At 31.9% G+C, this 20,665-nt stretch overlaps 9 protein-coding genes and 1 further gene across 9 annotated transcripts, besides 2 other annotated features; 6 read left to right on the top strand and 4 right to left on the bottom strand.

The window, feature by feature from the left end:
• Positions 1 to 183: 183 nt before the first annotated feature.
• Positions 184 to 1,224, bottom strand: Kpol_1031p70 (uncharacterized protein; the record flags this gene model as incomplete). The annotated part of the gene is made up of 1 exon (XM_001645971.1): positions 184 to 1,224. One exon carries the CDS (start codon positions 1,222 to 1,224, stop codon positions 184 to 186), a length of 1,041 nt encoding a protein of 346 aa, XP_001646021.1.
• A 1,690-nt stretch (positions 1,225 to 2,914) lies between these two features.
• On the top strand, positions 2,915 to 5,314 carry Kpol_1031p71 (uncharacterized protein; the record flags this gene model as incomplete). The annotated part of the gene is made up of 1 exon (XM_001645972.1): positions 2,915 to 5,314. One exon carries the CDS (start codon positions 2,915 to 2,917, stop codon positions 5,312 to 5,314), a length of 2,400 nt encoding a protein of 799 aa, XP_001646022.1.
• A 420-nt stretch (positions 5,315 to 5,734) lies between these two features.
• Positions 5,735 to 6,064: a sequence feature (similar to hypothetical protein; correction of possible frameshift sequencing error~similar to Saccharomyces cerevisiae BTT1 (YDR252W) and EGD1 (YPL037C)).
• On the top strand, positions 5,735 to 6,215 carry Kpol_1031p72 (the record flags this gene model as incomplete).
• Positions 6,066 to 6,215: a sequence feature (similar to hypothetical protein; correction of possible frameshift sequencing error~similar to Saccharomyces cerevisiae BTT1 (YDR252W) and EGD1 (YPL037C)).
• Positions 6,216 to 6,458: 243 nt separating this feature from the next.
• Kpol_1031p73 (uncharacterized protein) lies at positions 6,459 to 7,004 on the bottom strand (the record flags this gene model as incomplete). Its single annotated transcript, XM_001645973.1, has 1 exon — positions 6,459 to 7,004. The coding sequence occupies one exon, from the start codon at positions 7,002 to 7,004 to the stop codon at positions 6,459 to 6,461; it is 546 nt and encodes a 181-aa protein (XP_001646023.1).
• A 397-nt stretch (positions 7,005 to 7,401) lies between these two features.
• On the bottom strand, positions 7,402 to 8,238 carry Kpol_1031p74 (uncharacterized protein; the record flags this gene model as incomplete). The annotated part of the gene is made up of 1 exon (XM_001645974.1): positions 7,402 to 8,238. The coding sequence occupies one exon, from the start codon at positions 8,236 to 8,238 to the stop codon at positions 7,402 to 7,404; it is 837 nt and encodes a 278-aa protein (XP_001646024.1).
• Positions 8,239 to 8,918: 680 nt separating this feature from the next.
• ISM1 (isoleucine--tRNA ligase ISM1) lies at positions 8,919 to 11,987 on the top strand (the record flags this gene model as incomplete). The annotated part of the gene is made up of 1 exon (XM_001645975.1): positions 8,919 to 11,987. One exon carries the CDS (start codon positions 8,919 to 8,921, stop codon positions 11,985 to 11,987), a length of 3,069 nt encoding a protein of 1,022 aa, XP_001646025.1.
• A 696-nt stretch (positions 11,988 to 12,683) lies between these two features.
• SSN3 (cyclin-dependent serine/threonine protein kinase SSN3) lies at positions 12,684 to 14,414 on the top strand (the record flags this gene model as incomplete). The annotated part of the gene is made up of 1 exon (XM_001645976.1): positions 12,684 to 14,414. One exon carries the CDS (start codon positions 12,684 to 12,686, stop codon positions 14,412 to 14,414), a length of 1,731 nt encoding a protein of 576 aa, XP_001646026.1.
• A 441-nt stretch (positions 14,415 to 14,855) lies between these two features.
• On the top strand, positions 14,856 to 16,226 carry CHL4 (Chl4p; the record flags this gene model as incomplete). Its single annotated transcript, XM_001645977.1, has 1 exon — positions 14,856 to 16,226. The coding sequence occupies one exon, from the start codon at positions 14,856 to 14,858 to the stop codon at positions 16,224 to 16,226; it is 1,371 nt and encodes a 456-aa protein (XP_001646027.1).
• Positions 16,227 to 16,584: 358 nt separating this feature from the next.
• Positions 16,585 to 17,763, top strand: MNN9 (mannosyltransferase complex subunit MNN9; the record flags this gene model as incomplete). Its single annotated transcript, XM_001645978.1, has 1 exon — positions 16,585 to 17,763. One exon carries the CDS (start codon positions 16,585 to 16,587, stop codon positions 17,761 to 17,763), a length of 1,179 nt encoding a protein of 392 aa, XP_001646028.1.
• Positions 17,764 to 18,315: 552 nt separating this feature from the next.
• PHO8 (alkaline phosphatase PHO8) lies at positions 18,316 to 20,007 on the bottom strand (the record flags this gene model as incomplete). Its single annotated transcript, XM_001645979.1, has 1 exon — positions 18,316 to 20,007. The coding sequence occupies one exon, from the start codon at positions 20,005 to 20,007 to the stop codon at positions 18,316 to 18,318; it is 1,692 nt and encodes a 563-aa protein (XP_001646029.1).
• Positions 20,008 to 20,665: the final 658 nt, after the last annotated feature.

A 20,665-nucleotide genomic window follows, 5' to 3' on the forward strand; every position in this document is an offset into this window, starting at 1 on the left:
TGTTAGCATTGAAATATCAATTTTTCAATAACTGTAGGCGCTACCTAATGCAAGTTTTGATATCAAGCTAGAATAAGTCGAAAGCACCTAGACGTTGATGAAATGAGATAATTATGTTAGATGTATAATTATATATCTAATAATAATGCAGAAATTAATTAATGATCAGAATTGAGAGAACTCTCAGAAAAATTGATCGAATGCTGGGGTGGCTCCATGTTTTGTAAATAAATCGATAAGCTTAATATTTGAAATTTCATTTAACAAGTTCCATATATATGAATCTGATAAATGTGCAGTTACCATATCCGAACTCGAATGAAATTCAATGATATATCTCTCTATCAATGCCAATTTCATTTGCTCATGTGATGATGATTTGAAATAATCCGAATTTCCTGTCAGAATTGATATTAGATTATTTTGAATGCGTCCATCAGTAAACAATAATCTAATTATAGTCAACAAAGGTTCAACTGACTCTACATTGTTTTCTTCAATATTCCAAATAACCTGTAGTGTACTGAAGAATTCGTCGATTGAATAATTATGTGATTCTTGGAAATACCATTCTATCAGAGATACCAAAACATCTGAAGGATTTTGTATTTTGAAAAAACTAAGTAATGGAGGAAAGGAAGAACCATGGTTATTCAACAAACGGAAATTCTTTATCACTGAATCTGTAAAGAATATTTTTTCTTCATGGTCTGGATAATCAGTAATATTACCTGATTTAATATTTTCAAATGGTTCAGGATATGCAAAGTTTTTAATCTTTGGTAAATAAATGTCTAAGTTTTCAATGAAAAACTCAGATAATCTTGAATTGTTAAATAAATTTGTTGATATTATAAGATTTTTTTCTGAATCATTCGTACTAATAATGTATCTTGCCCAAATTATACTTTTAAAAAGAGAAAAAGAGGGTTTAATGCATGATGAAATATAGCTATTCAAAGTTAAAAAATCGTTTCCAATTCTTGAATAAACAAATATTTGTTCTATTATTTCAGGAGGGAGGTCATTAAATCCATCATAGCGTATTTTCATTTCAACTTTTTCAGTATTTTCAATTTTTTGACGTTTGGCATTTTGTTTTGATGAATTACTATTCTTTTCAGTGATATTATTGTTATAAGTACATATTTTTTTATTACTGTCTTTTATTCTTTTCATTCTTTTATTCGTCCTAGACGGATACCCAACTGCTACAAATCCCATATTAACTTTAATACCACCAGCAATTATTCTTTCCCGTATGTAGCTCCTTTTACGTTCTTAATCTACACCAAAGTCCCTTATATTAGTATAATATCAACATATATGTATTGATTCATCGACTGTTACCACTTGGGTCTTGATAGATCAATATGCTTAACTTGAATGAAGTACATTAATATCAATCAATCTTAAATCACTGGTCATCTCATCTCATCTCATCTCATCGCATCTAAATTCATGACGAGTCATGTGATCACAACAAAGAAACGTGATATAATCTCGCTACCAACTTTTAGTTTCACCGAATTCAAAACTGAGTTAGCTCTGCTACGCCCCATGCTTAGGAATTACTTATTCCGGAAGTAATAAATATATCAAAAAGAAACGATTTAATACGGCACTACCAAAAAGTATTTACAAAAGAAACGCTCGCTTAAATTTTAATTTTTGTTGCCAAATATAGAAACACGAGACACAGCCCATAGTAATCAAGAGTTTTATTAACAGAGCCAATCGACAATTGACAACCGATAACTAACAAGAACTCATCAATGGTCAAACTAAGAAAACCATCATTACAAAAAGCTAATGCTAATCACTCACTTCTCATATATATATATACATCTAAATATGAATATAAATATAAACTTCTAATCATCTAATAGCCGTTCTAAATGTTCACATTGCCCCATAAGGTTAAATTAGATCACTATTGACACCAACCGACCTTATTGTCTTCAATTTTGTCCTAATATAGTAACAACGTACCTATATTTCGATTTTTTCTGTTATCACTCTTGTACAAGGCTTAGTAAATTTCGAACTTTGTTCATCTATCAAATTGGTTGCTAATAATCCTCTCTATCTTAACAATATATACAATCAAATCTAACCCAACCTAGACCCAACCCAACCCAATCCAATCGAATCGAATCTAATGAAGACTGCAGCTTTAAAAGTATCAGCAGACCCATCGAATGAAAAGTTACAATTTCAGATACCAACTTTTCAGGTTTTTTTTTCTTCTTCTAAAGCAACTTCTCTAAAACCTTTCATTTCTACTAACACTTTGCACTGGCTGTACGCTACTGATATAGAAAATTGTTCTTACATTCTTAGTCTCTAAAACTAAACCAAGTTTCGAATTTTGAAGGCATCTCTTGCCAGACATGAAGACAAGCAAAAAAAAATATTACGAATATTCGAAGTGTACTATATACTTTTAACGATTAATTATATTATTATGTTTCTGGTTCCTTTAGGTTGATCAGTTCATTTTATATATAGACTTTTTTTTGTAATTTCATTTCTTTTAGTGCTAGTAATAGCATTCGTTATATTTCAAACAAATCTTGTTTTACTTGTACATTATAGTATATATTTGAATTTCTTAATTATTAAACTAATTGATTCATTGATCCAGACAGAGGTGGTTCAGGTTTTAAGAAGTTACAGTGGAAATTTCTTTTTCATTTTCAAATTATTTCTAAATATAGTGTTCTAATCATATTAAAGTTTCGAAATTACAAGCTAGAGTTTAATTCATTACAAGACAAGTGTATCTATTGTATACCTATTCATATTATAAAGGATAACCTTTTAGAAGTGGTGAACTGAAGTTAAGTGAAATTAAATATATCCTTATTTATTTTTGGCATTTGTCCAACTTTTTATCCCATATCCATTCGCTATGTCAAGTTTAAAAGTTTTATTCTTGGGAAACCATCCAAACGTAATTTTTTATACTTCACGATTGCAGTTAGCTAAAAATGTCGAACTATATAACGTTTATGATTCTGATATAACAGATTTTCAGTTGGAGACTCAAAAATATGGGAAATTAAACTTACAGATAAAAAATCATTTCAAAACAGTTTCTGATTTATTAATAAAATATAATAACCAAAATTTGATATTCGATATTGTAATATTAAGTCCTTGCTGGGTTTATGACTTTCAAAAAAATAGCAATCAATTACAGCATTTAGTTAATACTAATACAAAAATTATTATAGAAAGTACAGGTTACGTATCATTAGAATCTACTATCAAGCCATACCTAGATCCATCTACAACTGTTTTCAGCATTATCTCTTCATATGACATCAGATACAATAAAAGTAACAACTCATTCAAAGAATACTCTTTGAAAAATAAAGATGCAAATAATATATATCTAGGAACAATTGGAATCACTTCAGAAGGTTCCCTTCTGACCTCGTATCATGAAAGATCTGAAACTTTATTATTGTCATTACAGAGATTATTTAAAAAATTATTAGCAAAGGATACAATAGAATTGTGTTCTTTGTCACCTTCAGAATATCTATCGAAGAAATGGTTCTATGCATTGCAAAGGATATGTTTCGATTCTGCAATGATATTTTTTAATATTTCAGATCCATATAAATTGCAACCATTACTAAATGAAAATAAATCAATTAATGGCATATATGATGAACTGATATCGTTAGTGGGAAAAATGGGATTAAAAGAAAAATTCAGTAGAGATGTAATGCATAATTTATGGAAATCAAATTTTATTAACAAGATAAATAATCTTACAGCCCCACTTGTACATAATTTTATGTCACAGATATATTTATCGGATATCGAACTGACACTTTCACAGCCTAGAGCATTAGCGAAATTATTTTCAGTGGAATGTCCACGATTAGAGTTTCTACACTTTACTATTTCACAGATGATTAAAATGAATCAAGGTGAGTCCACATTATTTGAAAGATCCAATATAAATAATGAGGGCAACATCCAGCTATTAAAGACTCACGCTAGATTGAAAAAAGAATTCGATGAATTGCAAGCTTCATTAGACGAAAAGAATTTTAGTATAATTCAAATCAAGAATGATTCCAAAAAAGTAACCCAATATACTTTTACCTTAAATAAAGAGGCCAATATATTACAAAATCAGCTCGATGAGCTAAGTGCCAGACAACTAGAGACTTCAAATAATAAAGTTAAAAACCTAAGGTTTTCAGAAACTCCAGATATATATAATGAAATCAATGATAACAATCGTATTACAAAAATCCCAAGCGGGAGAGGTACTCCTAGTACTAGTATTATGAAAAATGGTTACAATCCAAATGATGGTAACAGTAATTTAATGAGACAACAAAAGCAACAAGATATTGAATTTCAGAGGAGGTCTAAAATGGGTAAATCTAAACAGTTTGAATTTCAACAGCAGCAACAGCAACAACAACAGCAACAAAGATCTAATTATCCACAATACCATGCACCATCTCCTAGTATGAGTGAACAATACTTCACTCAACAACCTGATTCTAACAACCACTATTATGATAGAAGAGGCAGTTTGGCTGATAGTGTACAGACTGGTAACAATAATTATCAAAACAATGGACATAGACTTATCAGGCCAACTAGTCGAAAGAATAGAACTAGTGATTTCGCAGATATAAGAAGAACCAGCAGCATTGAAGCTGAAACGTTTAGAAACAGCTTAACGATGTCCATGTCTATTGATTCTGGATTAAACAATTCGTACCTACAACGACCACATTCCAGAACACCATCTAATTATAGTGAAATACCAGAGAATATCTCTAGAACTTCATCAATCATCGATGGATCTGGTATGTCAGGAAGATATCCTCCCGTTATGGAGTCCAGTCGCACCCCTACGAATCCAATGAAACGGTTTTCCACAAACGACATCCCTCAAAACCATCATCTACAGCAACAGCAACAGCAGCAGCAGCAGAAGCCAATAACAAATGAAAATCTAACGCTATTCAATACATTGAGCAATGCTAAAATGAATGGCAACAGTAGAATTCAACAACAAAATAAAAACAGACACACAATTCAACTTTCAACAAATCAAACCTATCTAACACCATTAGATACACAAAAAAGAGGTACCATATTGTCTGAAACAAGCATTGAAAGTGCAAACATCTCAACATTTGATCCAAAACCAATATCTCCAGCTACAAGCAGTGCAACTGATGAATTGTCACCAGAATTAACATCTAATTCAAAAACTAAAAAGAGCCAATTTTCCTCTTTCTTCTCCAGGAAGTCCAAAAAAAAACAATAATAATTTAATCTAAATAATAATAATTACATTCCACAACTTTTAATAGATCACAAGTTTAATAATCATAATCATAATCATAATCATAACCTTTAACATTAAATCATTTACTGTCACCTCTTCTTACATTAAAGATCAAGAACCTCTTATAAGTTTCTAATTACCCGGTGTTACCCAGCCTTTAATTCAATCCTTATTTCCACCGTTTGAAAATTTATTTCATTACCAACGATCAAAATTTTTTCAGTGTTTAAGCCAATGCAATGCAATAAAGTTTCAATAGATTGTATTAAATTAAAGGATTAAGTGAAGGTTCAAATTGAATCTTTTAGTATATTTATGGATCAGTTCGTGTATTAGGGTTTTTATTTTGTTTCTGTTGGAAGAAGGAGACCCAGTTAGAAAAGTTTCAACGAAAACACCATGCCAATTGACCAAGAAAAATTAGCTAAATTACAAAAATTGTCTGCCAACAATAAGGTTGGTGGTACTAGAAGAAAGATGGCCAAGAAGACTACTTCAGGTGGTGGCAACAAGGATGACAGTAAATTGCAAGATCAATTATCTAAATTGAGAGCTGTTACAATTGATAACGTTGCTGAAGCTAACTTCTTTAAGGAAGATGGTAATGTTTTACATTTCAACAAGGTTGGTGTTCAGTTGCTTCTCAATATAACACTTCTGTTTTCTACGGTATGCCTCAAGAAAAGGGTATCAAGAAATAATCCCCAACATCATCTCTCAATTGGACTCTAACTCTATCCAAGCTTTGACTCAATTGGCTTCTCAATTGCAATTAGCTGAACAAGCCAAGAAGGATGGTGAAAATGCTCCAGTTGAAGGTAAGGATGAATCTATTCCAGAATTGGTTGAAGGTCAATCTTTCGATGCTGACGTTGAATAAATCATTTAATATCTCTTTTACGATTTTAATATTATTTTGTTCTTATAGTACATTATTTAGAACTTATTATATAAGTGCAATACATATTTAGCATGTGTATATTTTCCATGCATTTTTTCAAAGACTAGTGTTAATCTACCAAAGCCATTAAGAACCATATACGCACACTTGAATTCTTTTTCTCCACATATTAAACATATATATATATAGCGTTCTTCGAAACCAAAAGTAGTACATTTAAAATTACGCTTTCTTTGTATTATTCTGTTTGACCTCATCTAGAATCTCCTTGATATTACCTCCCATACTCAATAGCTTCTTCCTGTTCCTTTTACAGGTCAAAGTATCAAAATGACGTTTCAATGCATCTTTTCTCGCAAAACCTTTACCACACTGAGTACAAATATTGGGTAATAGCTTCAGATGAGTTCTTTCATGTCTTCTGACATCAGATGTCCTATGGAATATCAAGTTACATTGTGAACAAGGTAGATTCTTCTCCTTTGTACCAGATTTAGTTACCTTCTGTTTATTCGATGACGACGCTACATTACCACCGCTGTTACTAGAACTCATATCCACACTAGCTCTTTCTTTCTTAACAGAAGAACCAGAAACCCCTAACGATCCTTGTGAAGCTCTCGGTATATTCACTGTCTTAACATTTACCAACTGAAGACGATTTAAAAGTACTTTTATCTTTGGATCAATCTCATCCTTCCGAAGCCAATTTGAACCAATAGCCTCTACTGCTTGGTTGAAAAACCTTATATCCTCACTCATAACCATTAAAATCTACTAGTCTGCAACTGATTTAAACTACAAACAACCGAACCTTATGCTCTGTTTATACTAATATTAGTTAAATAAACATCTTTAACCTGACTCATCTTTAGATATTATTACTTTTATAATCATATGAAATATTTTTCATATTAGCACCGACCAGATAATAGATGGGTCTGGTCTATTTCATATACAATGATGATAAATATAAGGAAAGTAACCAGAAATCAAGACACCAAGGTAACTTACTGTTAGCATTATGATGTTATATATATTGTTGCGTTGGATCTATCTCTATCCAATATATTTTCCCAAATATTGTCATTATTTATTTTATGTATACCGTTATCTATTTACCTATCTATGCATCAAATCGAAGTAAATATATATATATATATATTTATACAACACTGAAGTTAGTGTGTATTAATTGCTTGCCCATTTCATTGAACTTGTCTATTTCACATTGCATTGTATAAGTATCTTCATTAGAGTTTTTAATTTCATTAAAGTATTGACCTTCTAAGATGTCAGAATACTGTGCGATATCATTTTCACCAATACTTCTAACTATGTTATTCATTATATTTGGTGAATCGATTGAGGAAATGTTTAGTGGATTTGTAAAGTCATGGGGCAACAATGTATGTTGCTGGTCGACTATTATATCCAAATTGTTGTTGTTATTGGTTTCATTATCTCTTATATCTGCGGTATGCCGCAAATATCTTTTCATCTTATTTATTGATTCTTCTTGCAATCTATTTTGTCTCAATACAACACTTCTCACTATAGATGTACAATTTGTGACTTCCTCTGTTGGTAAGCCAGTTGCTTTTGAATATAACTCATGTATTGCTTCTCTTGTTGAAATCTTCTTAACAAAATCTTCGTGCGTATTCGTTATGCTTAATACTAATGATGCTATTATTAGTTTTCGAATATCGTATTTCAAATAAACCATGTAGTTTAAATTAGATTTATGACAACTTTCGAGAAATTTAATCATCACACAGCATGCTTTCTTAAATTGAAGTCGAGTGCCACGTACCCTCTTCAATAATGTGATGATAAAAAACGTTATCTTTTCTAAATCAATTAGTTGACTAACCATTGGTTCATCTTCTCGAAATAATCTAAAATACTTTGTTTGTACATTCCTAATAAAAGTTTTGATCAAAAAATCGAGCATAGTACGATACTGTTCACTGTGGTGTGGTTTGCTAATCACTTTCATTGCTCTATTCGATATATTGATATTTCCAAATGTCTCAGTAACTCATCTAGTAAATAAAACACACTAATCCAATTTAGTTACACTGTCTACCAAATAAGTTAAATCCCAAAAATATTATAATCAAATTAAATCAAGCAAATCAAAACAAATCAAAAGAAAATAAAAGTGTTTCCTGTATAATATAGTTCGTAATATAAACAAAATTTTAATTGGAAGTATTCAGTTACTCACCCAAATAATTATTGCTAAAACATACGTAATCACCAAGCCTGCTCAAATACTAACCAACTAAAATCAAACAACAAATATAAATATATAAATTTCAAATATCAACAACAATATCAAACAACAGAAACAGTTAACTCTTGCCTTACCTGCTCTTATCCAAACATTCGATGACTTGTCAAGTCTTAAAATACTCATTGTTACTTCTTATATGTAATTTTTCACTTTCGAAATATTTCAAACCTTTAAGATCGAAAAATTTTGATAATTGGATATAACAAGACCTTTACTGATAAAAGATGACGAATTGGTGGAGGTTATAACTCTAGAGGAGTACTGGAATGGTTCTTTGGATAGATTGATATAAATTGTTGTTGTTATTCTGAAATTTTCTGTATTTTATTTGGTTATTGGGTGTAATTTTATATTATTTTCGTTGTGGATATTTAATAAAAATGAATCATGGGATCACTTCAATGGGGAGATCTAATTGTTTGATTCTGCTTCAGAGGAGGTTTGCTGGTTCACAACATAGTTTTCAAAAGACTCTGCTGTTACCAAAAACTAAATTTAGTAATAGATCTAATTTGCAAAAAACGTATGATATCTTAACACCACAATGCTCTGATCAGTTGTATGCTCAGCAGTGGGATGAATTTATGGGGAAACTTACCAAGATTCAAGATCCTAAGGTCAAATTGAAGTTTGTAGAGGAAAATTTATTTGTTATACAAGATGGTCCTCCTTATGCCAATGGTGATTTACATTTTGGACATGCGTTAAACAAAATTTTGAAAGATGTTTTGAACAGATACAATTTGATTAAGGGCAAGTACGTTTATTTTAGAACTGGCTGGGATTGTCATGGGCTTCCCATTGAGATGAAAGCTTTGAAGGAAATAGATCCAAATAAGTTAGAGACGATATCTCCCTTGAAAATTAGATCAATTGCTGCTAGTCATGCCAAAAAAGCAGTTGCTTCCCAATTGAAACAATTTAAAGATTTCGCTATTATGACAAATTGGAACGATCATTATGAAACTGTACAACCAAAATATGAAATTGATCAGCTGAAAGTCTTTCATCAAATGTATAAAAGGGGTTATATTAGAAGACAAAACAAACCTGTATTTTGGGGAACTGAAACAAGAACTGCATTAGCTGAAAGTGAATTGGAATATAATGAAAAACATGTCTCTAGAGCAGCATATGTTCGATTCCCATTAACTGAAAATTCTAAAAACCAATTCGTATCAAAAATAAAACAACATTCGAATGAGCTACCTTCACATATAGATAATATCGAAAATATTTATTGTTTAATTTGGACAAGTACACCATGGACATTATTTTCTAACAGAGCAATTAGTTATAATAAGAATTTCAATTACGTTTTGATTTCACATACTGAGAACTCAAATGATCTTACAATTGTTGAAAAGACTTTGTTCAACCAAGTTGAATCATTAAAAGGATATCAAGTTATTTGCGAAATTCCTGGTGTTTTCCTAGAAGATATTAAATATCATAATCCATTGATTGCTGATGAAATCTCAAGACCATTACTTCATGGTGACCATGTTACAAATTCAACGGGTACAGGTTTAGTTCATACTGCCCCAGGTCATGGTGCTGATGATTATATGTTGGGTGTTAAAAATGAACTAGAAATTTACTCACCAGTTAATAATAGAGGTGAGTACGACTTGAAGCAAATTCCTAATCATCTACATTCTTTGTTGACTGTTCCAGAATCAAAAAAATCAAGGAATGTTCTTGATAAGAATACTACTGATGTTATTTTGGAACTACTGAGTAAATGTGGAATGTTAGTAAATCATCATTCTTATACCCATTCATATCCATATGACTGGAGATCTAAGAAGCCTATCATTATTAGAGCTACTCCTCAATGGTTTGCAGATTTAAGTGATGTTAAAACCAATGCATTGAACTCTTTAGAATCAGTAGAATTCTTTCCAAGACGTGGTAAAAATAGATTATCAGCATTCATAAGGGGAAGAAATGAATGGTGTATCTCGAGACAAAGATACTGGGGTGTTCCAATTCCAGCATTCTATAGAAAGGATGATCCAGAACATGCATTGATATCTGACGAAATTATTGAACATGCCATTAATACTATCTCGAGAAAGGGTATAAACTCATGGTTTTCTCCTTCAGAAGAAGATGGTTCTGATATGGTAGAGTGGTTACCTCCTTCCATGTCTGATGTAGCAAACCAGTACATACGTGGTAAAGATACTATGGATGTTTGGTTTGATAGTGGATCTGCTTGGAAAGATATGGAACGCTTCTATAAAGAAGTTTTAAACTTGGCGAAAACACCTCAGCTTCTTTCGGATATATATTTGGAAGGTTCAGATCAACATAGAGGATGGTTTCAAAGTTCGTTATTGACAAAAGTGGCAGATTCTCATCAATCTATAGCTCCATTCAAGACCTTGATTACACATGGTTTTACATTAGATGAAAATGGGATTAAAATGTCCAAATCAATTGGAAACACTATTTCACCAAAAGCTATAATTGAAGGCAATGATAAATTAAATTTACCTGCTTTGGGAACTGATGGTTTACGTTACTTGGTATGTCAGACTGACTTCACTAATGATATTGTAGCTGGACCTTTGGTCATGACACATGTGGCTGAAGCTTTGAAGAAGTTCAGACTAACATTCCGCTATTTGCTAGGAAACTTACAGACAGGTAACTTTAAAGTTATGCCATTTAATGAACTTCGTCGTCTTGACCAATACATTATATCATCATTGAATGAGCTATTGCAAAATTCAGATAAAAATTTTAAAGATTATAACTTCTCAAAAGTACTATCTGGTATCCAATATCACATGAATAATCATTTATCTGCATTTTATTTTGACATATCTAAAGACTCTTTATATTCTGACCATATCGATTCACTAAAGAGAAGACAAATCCAAAGTACTCTTTTCTATATAATGGATTCTTATCGTTCCATTTTAGCTCCAATCACTCCAATTTTAGTTCAAGATGCATGGAATTACTTGCCAAAAGAATGGTATAGTGATGAGGTTGATAATACTATTTCACCAATGAAAAGGGAATGGCCAAAGTTCACCAAAGATGACCAATTGAAAACATCTTTTGAAATTTTTGAAATGGCAATCTTTAAAGAGTTTCAATCCCTATTTCAAGAAATGTCCTCAACTGTAACCAAATCTGAACAAACATCAGTACTTATCAATGCAGTAGGAACTGAATTCCCATTTTCAGAAGATGAACTATGTGATATACTTAAAACCTCAAGTGTTAAAATAATTAATGATAAGACGTCAATAATTGAGAATAACCATAACTCCAAGATTATAAAATTACAAAGTGGAGATGAAGTTATAATGTCTATTATACCTAGCCCATTACATAAATGTCCAAGATGTTGGAAATCAACTTCAGAAGAACAGGATAAACTATGTAATAGATGTGAAGAAACTATTCATGTGAATACAACAAATTTGTAAATATAAATAACCTATAGAATACGTTACCTGTATATATATAATTAAATACATCATGCATTTATTTTATGAGAGGTGAAATCACTACTGAAATAAGAATTGGATCAGTTATATAAAATATATGTAACGTGAAATATAAATAAAACTAATAGTAGAATTAGATTCTAACATATTTCTTTAAGTAGTCAATTGAGCTTTCTGATCTACTTCTATCTATTACTTTCGACTTTTTGCTTGGATAGTGAAGGTTCTATTAATACGGGATCAAGGTTTTGAATAATTTTTAGAGGTATTAATTAAGCATTAAATTGGACATATTACAAGTAGTTTAGTAAAGACCAAGAGGAAGCGATACTAAAAGGTTAAACAATCATATTAAAATCGATAAGTACAATATTCTCCACTGTTTTCAACAAAATATATTTATTAGTCTGAGTTTCTATAATTTTTACATTAAGTCTATGTTAAATTTGCTTCTCTAAGAAACATATCAATTATAATAGAAGGCTAAGCATTAATACATTAATAGTGACCGGATCAGAAACATTTTTGGGTTATTGTTCAGTTGAAGAAAATTCGAGGAGTCTTTTGGATCAGAATAGTTGCTTACTATAGTGTGAGGTTAATCTAAGATTGCATTTCCCCCCATTGAAATTTATTTCATCTGATTAAACAAGAATTTAAGATATATATATATATATGTGGCAGAATTCTTCACAATTGTTACAACATAATAACAATCAACAGCAGCAATCTCAGCAATCCCAACACTCACATGGGAATATGAAGAATATGTCTGCTGGTGTGCATGGCAAACAGCCTATGTTGATGGCTGGAAATGATGTCTTTTCAATAGGACCTTATAAATCAAGAAGGGATAGATCTAGAGTATCAGTGTTACAGAAATATGAAATAATTGGTTATATTGCTGCAGGTACTTATGGTAAGGTCTATAAGGTTAAGAGGCGACCAGATTATAAAGACAGCAGTTCTACTAACTCTGATAGTTCGCCAGGATACCTGGACAGAGAACTTGACTCAAAAGCTAATAACACGAACATTCAAGCATCAGAATCAATTAGTCTTGGTGGGAAATTTGGGTTCCAAGAATCCTCTTCATCGAGCACTCAAGGTATGAGTTTCATAGACATTGATATTGATAGTGATAAGAACAGTGAAAATAAAGATCTAGGTACCAATTACAGTAAGGATGGAATTACAACAACTTTACAATATTCGAACTCTTCAAGAAAGAAACCGATATCCAAATATTTTGCCATTAAGAAATTTAAAACTGAAAGAGAAGGTTTTGAGCAATTGCATTATACTGGTATTTCACAAAGTGCATGTAGAGAAATGTCTCTCTGTAGAGAATTATCAAATAATCATTTGACGAAATTGATAGAAATTTTTATGGAGAAGAAGAGCATATATATGGTTTATGAATATGCAGAACATGATTTATTACAAATAATTCATTTCCATTCACATCCAGAAAAAAGAATGATACCTCAAAGAATGATCAGATCCATACTGTGGCAGATATTAGACGGTGTATCCTACTTACATCAAAATTGGATTTTGCATAGGGATCTAAAGCCTGCAAACATCATGGTGACATCCAATGGTGTCGTAAAAGTAGGGGATTTAGGTTTGGCTAGAAAGTTTCATAACATGTTACAAACTCTTTATACTGGTGATAAAGTTGTTGTGACCATTTGGTATCGTGCACCAGAGTTGATGTTAGGTGCTAGACACTATACTCCTGCCATAGATTTATGGGCAGTTGGGTGTATATTTGCAGAATTGATTGGTTTACAGCCTATTTTCAAAGGTGAGGAAGCCAAAATGGATTCCAAGAAAAGCGTTCCTTTCCAAGCCAACCAATTACAAAGAATTATAGAAGTATTAGGAACGCCATCACCGAAGAATTGGCCAAATATTCAAAAGTATCCAGAATATGATCAACTTGCTAAGTTTCCGAAGTGCAGAGATAATTTACCAATCTGGTATCATTCCACAAGTGGAAGAGATAAGAATGCGCTTGATCTACTGTATCAATTATTGAAGTATGATCCTACAACACGTATTGATGCTTCTCATGCATTAGACCATGATTATTTCACTAATGGTGATTACCCAGTATGTGAAAGCGTGTTTGAAGGATTGAATTATAAGTACCCTGCAAGAAGAATCCACACTAGCGACAATGATATTATGAATATCGGACATAAAGGAAGAGGTAATTCTCAACAGCAGCAACAAAATTCCTCTTCCAATAATAATACATCTACTTTAGGAGGTTTGGGAGTTAATAGAAGAATTTTGGCGGCAGCAGCAGCTGCTGCTGCTGCTGTCTCAGGTAATACTAATTCTAATGGACAATCTAATTCAAGAAAATCAGAGCCTGCTCGTAAAAAGAGAAGATAATAATTTCCTAGGTATATATTATTTAAATACCACCTTGACCTCGTCAAGATGTTACAAATATGAGTATCATAATCATTACAAATGCATCCATGTTTAAAGGTCAAAATATCTCTTCTCGAATAGTCATCCCTCCCGCAATACAATAATATTGTAAAATTTACACACTATATTTTCTATATATATAACGAACATATAGTTATCATGAAGATGAATCAATGCATATCATTAACATACATAAATAACTAAATCTGTTGGACTAATGATCCTTTTTAAATTTTCTGTCAATAGCTCATCTCATCAATTATCTCTTGTCTATGGTATCGTTGTTATATTTATTACGCGTTATGTTGTATAAATAAAAATATCACCATAATAAAATGTTGAGATGAGCTGTATGTTGATACAAGGAAAGTGAAGCCAGTGTGATCAATGGGATACTAGATGTTACAAACTGCTATTGATGATGATTTCATTCCTAATTTTGATAGGAAGCTTCTGTTAAAACAGCTATTGAAACTTCCCTTATCTACTTTATGTGATTTGACAATAAACTGGACCTCAAAATTTGGTAACTCCAGTAATAAAAATATAGATTCTTTACAAGGTATATTAGAACATTATAAGAGGAAGAAAGTGAGGAGACGGGTAGTTGCTAGTAGGATTTTGTTAGAATATTGGCCATTGGGTTTGAACCTCTATCAGATCGCACAAATTGACTGTCATCTTTTGATTCATAAACCTAATAATTACTATTGGAATTCAGCAACTGCATGGAAGGCAAATAATGAGAAAGCATTGTTGATTATAAATCCTGATAAATTTATTAAGAACTTGAAGGAAGATCTTTCTAAATTTTATCTTTCAAATATATATATTTTCAAACATCCTGAACTACCCTTAATCATATGTCGAATTCAATTATTTGATTTTAATAATATGTTTTTAACAGCACTACCAGAAAGGAACCCAGATGGTAAGAACGACATTCAAAGTATTGAATTAGACGTTAGGACTTATCAAGAGAGGGAATTGACTTCAAGGCGGCCATTTTACGTTGCATTCCCAGAAAATTCTTCAATAGTGATACATTCGTCTGATTCAGATAGTTATGCTAAACTGATACTACAGAGTGTTCAAAAGACGTTATCTGAGCGTGTACCTGTACTTCTAAAACCTAATGAAGACACACCGGTGCGATCATTAGACGCCATGAACGTGATTAATGGTATATCCAGGTACTCTCAAGCATTTGGACCATGGAAGAATTACGCAGATGCATCATTCGATATATCACCATTCAGTAAACCGAATGAACATATATCGATCAATGGTAAAAGGATAATTATAAATGATGATGATGATAAATCGGCTAATAGCAGTAATGTCATTAAGCGGATCAAGCTAGAGAATAATATGTTAAAATTCAAAGGAACAAAAGAAGGAGTACGAAAAATAAACATAGAAAAGAGTATATCTGAACGTAACAAGACCGGAGGATTGTTAAGCGACATAGATGTCACAACAAACAAGAATAAATATCCGTCACCTTATACCTCGTTAATTCCAATTTCAAAAGTTGAATTCACAATGATAAACACAATAGAGGAATCACAAGAAGATGTCGCTATAAAATTCAAATTAAAAGGCAACGATATATTTGGAGGATTGCACCAACTATGTGACCAAGAATTAATTGACGTTTCAAAGGTTCCTGGTTGGTTAGCTGGTGAAAACGGCATCTCATCAGGCAAAATCATCAACGGAGATTTCCAAAAGGAATTCAAAAGGAAAAGAGGAGGATTATTACAATAGCAATTTAAAATATGCCACCTCCAGATAGACATAATCCAATAACAAAATCATACCTCTTGTTCAATCCAATTGATCCAATATACAATAGATAATCATTCTTATATACATACATACATAATCAAAATATCATTATGTACGCCATACTTAACCACCGCCCAAACGTGTACAACTCGTTTTCGAATATATCTTGATATCAGAGAAGGATGGAAAATATATATAAAGGAAGATATTGATTTAAAAATGGATAAAGTTTTAGATGAATAATTTTAATTTATAGTTGGATATATATTGAGGTTGAAGTTTTTATTTGATTAAAAGGAGGGTTCAGGTGAATTGCTGCGGTGAACTTTTATTAGAAATGAAGTTATCCTTGGTTTTGTTTCGTTTGAGGAAGAGTCCTTGGTTGGCTTTTGTGTTTCCATTGATATCTTTATTTTTAGTTTATTTGATATTTTTCAAAGAGGATGAATCTATTCTAGGGTTTTCTGGTTCTACCATTAGAAATCACAAGTGGGCACATGAGATCGAGGGGACTTTCTATTTCCCATACTCTAGCAAGTTCAAATTGCCCAAATATTCTTACAAGAAGAAGTTCAATTGGTTGTTCAATGATCGTGTCGAGGATATTATTCCTGAGGGTCATATTGCTCATTACGATTTGAATAAGTTGCATTCTACATCTGATTCGATCTCTGATAAGGAACATGTCTTGGTATTGACTCCTATGCAGACTTTCCACGAGAAATATTGGGAAAATTTGTTGAAGTTATCCTATCCACGTGAATTGATTGAACTGGGATTTATCATTCCAAGATCTGATGCTGGTGATGCTGCATTGAAGAAATTGGAAACTGCAGTTAAAAATGTTCAATCTGATAAGAAGAATAACAGATTCTCTAAGATCACTATTTTAAGACAAGAATCACAAAGTTTCGATAAGTTGGAAGAAAAAGAGAGACACAGTTTGGCTGTTCAAAAGGAAAGACGTGCCGCAATGGCGTTAGCCAGAAATGAACTTTTGTTCTCTACTTTGGGTCCACACACTTCCTGGGTTCTCTGGTTGGATTCTGATATTGTCGAAACTCCAACAACTGTTATCGAAAGTATGACAAAACATGATAAACCAGTTTTAGCTGCAAATGTATACCAAAGATTTTTCGATAATGATAAACAACAAGATTCTATCAGACCTTATGATTTTAATAACTGGGCAGAAAGTGATATCGGTTTACAACTTGCTTCAAAAATGGGTGATGACGAAATTATCGTTGAAGGTTATGCAGAAATCGCTACTTATAGGCCACTAATGGCTCATTTCTATAATCCAAGTGGTGATGTCGGTGAAGAAATGGCATTGGATGGTGTCGGTGGTGGTTGTACTTTGGTTAAGGCAGAAGTTCATAGAGACGGTGCTATGTTCCCAAATTTCCCATTTTATCATTTGATCGAAACTGAGGGTTTTGCAAAAATGGCTAAAAGACTAAATTATGAAGTTTTTGGTTTACCAAATTTTTTGGTTTACCACATTGAAGAGTAAGGAAAGATTAATTCAAGGACTGGAACACAACTAGACTAAGATGGGATAAGTTATCCTCTCATATATATTCATGTATGTTCAGTGTGTTTTTTGTTTTTCCAGTTTTGTTTTTTTTATTTTCAAGAGAAATCTTATTCATGTTTATTTTTGAAATTACTTCTGGGATGGAATAATAAAAGATAATAATAATATTAATAAAAATAATAATAATACTAATAATCATAATAGTTCAATAGACGATATTAAAATCGCTACGCGTCATTGCAAGTATACAACAAGATTCGATTTTATACCATAAAATCCAATGGTAATATAATATCCTCTTCAATAGATACTTCTTATATAATAAAGTATTTATTGATAAAAATGCATATACACTGTATATCTGTATAATAATAACAAACCAAATTTATATAAAAAAAGAGCCTCTTAGTTATTAAAACTTTTTTCTTTATTTGAATAATACTATAAATAAAAACAATAAACCAGACAATTAATAGTATTGTAATAGATTTTAAATAGTAATAAAAAATCTATTTAGGAATTAGTAGACTATTCTGATTGATAATTGACTTTATGATATTCATCTGCCATAGCAATGCCTGATTCTAATTCTTCCTTAATAACACTAGGTGGAGAATGATCGACATCTTTAATTAAGCCTGTAACATGATCTAAATCTAGGTCTAAATAATCTGCCATAAATTTTCCAATTTCAATATTTTCGTGATTACCTTGCAAATGAGATAAAATGTTAAACCAAGCTTTTTCTCTATTTGCATAGGCGTAAATATTAACATCGACAGCTGAATGACCATGGGTGGTCCAACCGATTTCTGCTCTAACAGAAACCATTTCATTCAATTTATCTTGAATATCATTGTCATCGATAAAACCTAAAATTTCATTGATGTCATTTTCTGTATAGTCAAAAATACCTAAACCACTTTCAAAGATATCATTCTTAATATAATTTCTCTTAGCAAGAAGATCTCCATTAAAGTTATGATAAACTAGTTTCTTCTTTAAATATTCCCCTGAATGTTTTGAATTTGATAAAACTTTTGGGAACCACTCGTATTCAGGATATTCTTTTGTAACTTGTCTTGAAGTAACTAAACCACCAGTTTCATGGTCTGAAGTTGAAATGATTACAGTTTCAACATCCGAATTATTAGCAAACTCTATAGCTGCTCTAAATGCGTCATCAAAACCTAAGACTTCTCTTACTTGAGCGGCAGGATCATTTTGATGGCCAGCATGATCGATCCTTGAACCTTCAATCATGATAAAGAAACCTTTATCAGAGTTTTCAGTATGTTTACTCAAAGCAGTTAAAGCGGTGACAGTTTGTTCATATAACGATGGGAATTTATGTGGATCTCTATCGATTTCGAAAGGAATATCATAATCAGCGAACAAACCCAAGAAAGGCAAAGTGACGTTTTCACCAAGTTTTAAAGAATCGAATTCATTTCTTGAACCTGCGTAGGACCAACCATTAGCGATGGATTCCTTAATTAAATTTCTGTTATCCTTACGGGAACCAAAAGAACCGAATTTATTTATGCCGGTATAGAAATGAGTTCTTCCACCTCCCATTAATAGGTCTACCATTGGACCTAAGGAGTAATGGCCTAATTGTTGTAAAGCAATTTGATCCTCTTGAACACGGTAGTCTACGTGGGAACTGAAGGAAGCTGGTGTAGCATCAGTTAATCTTGTAGTGACCACTAAGCCTGTTGAATATCCACTTAGTTTTGCAGCTTCCAAAATTGTGCCACAAGGATTTTTGAAAGGGTCCACACCTATGGCACCGTTGTAAGACTTCAAACCGCAACTGAAAGCAGTTGCACCAGCAGCGGAGTCGGTGACTAACGAACTATTTGATCTTGTTCTTGAAGAACCAATTAAATGATGATCTAGATGAAGAATGTTGTAATAAGGTAGATTTTTTTCGAATTGATAGAAAGACCTTGCCATGGATAAAGAAGCAGGGCCCATACCATCAGTGACGAAGAAAATCAAATTCTTTTTATTTTTTGTTGTATTCAGATTTTTTTTAGCAATACTTGAATATAACGAATTATCGTTAAATATAGTAACTGAAGAAGCCAACAATAATAAGAACGATAGTGAGAATAATAAGAAAACTATACGTTTTCTCCCATTATGACCGGCAATACCATCATTTTTCAAAGGATAGAGATAGATTAAAGGAGATGATTGATCTTGAGATGGCATTTGCAAAGCTTTATAGGTGTTGAGTTTTAAATCTTTTGAATATATATATATAATTTTTATTTTATTCTTTTTTTGAATATATTGTTCTGTATAGTGGAAACAGTAACTAAAAGAGCAATAACGTTGTAGTAGCTCCTCCTATGCAGCTCCTGGACCCAAATCAAGTCCAAACTAAAAAAAAAGCCTTTTTTTTTTATTAATATTAGTGTTAATATTAAAACTTAAAATCAAAAGTAGATAACAAAGGATAAAGAAAAAAGGACAACTCTCTAATCCAAACCAAATAAAGTTCCTAACTCAAAAAAATATCGGTGTACCTTAGCTTTCTTGCCTTTATACTTGACTATAAAATGTGATCTAATATATAACTTCGAGGTCAAAGTTTAAGATAAAAGCCCAAAAAAGAAACCTCGCGTTATGAAGGTGAGTTTGCACCATTCTTGATATTACGTTTATCCCTGGAGACGTACGATGTTGAAGTTGAAGGTGAGCTTGTTGATGATGATGATGGTGTTGTAGATGTTGTAGATGTTGTAGATGTTGTAGATGTTGTTGTTGAAGTTAGTGAGTTTCTGTAAATTGAACAAAGTTTTTCGAGTTCTGATGACGACAAGTTTCTGTTTTCCAATGAGTCTCTGTAGATTGATACTTTGAGTTC

Source organism: Vanderwaltozyma polyspora, genomic scaffold (genome assembly GCF_000150035.1).
Source record: "Vanderwaltozyma polyspora DSM 70294 KpolScaffold1031 genomic scaffold, whole genome shotgun sequence".
Lineage (NCBI taxonomy): Eukaryota > Fungi > Ascomycota > Saccharomycetes > Saccharomycetales > Saccharomycetaceae > Vanderwaltozyma > Vanderwaltozyma polyspora.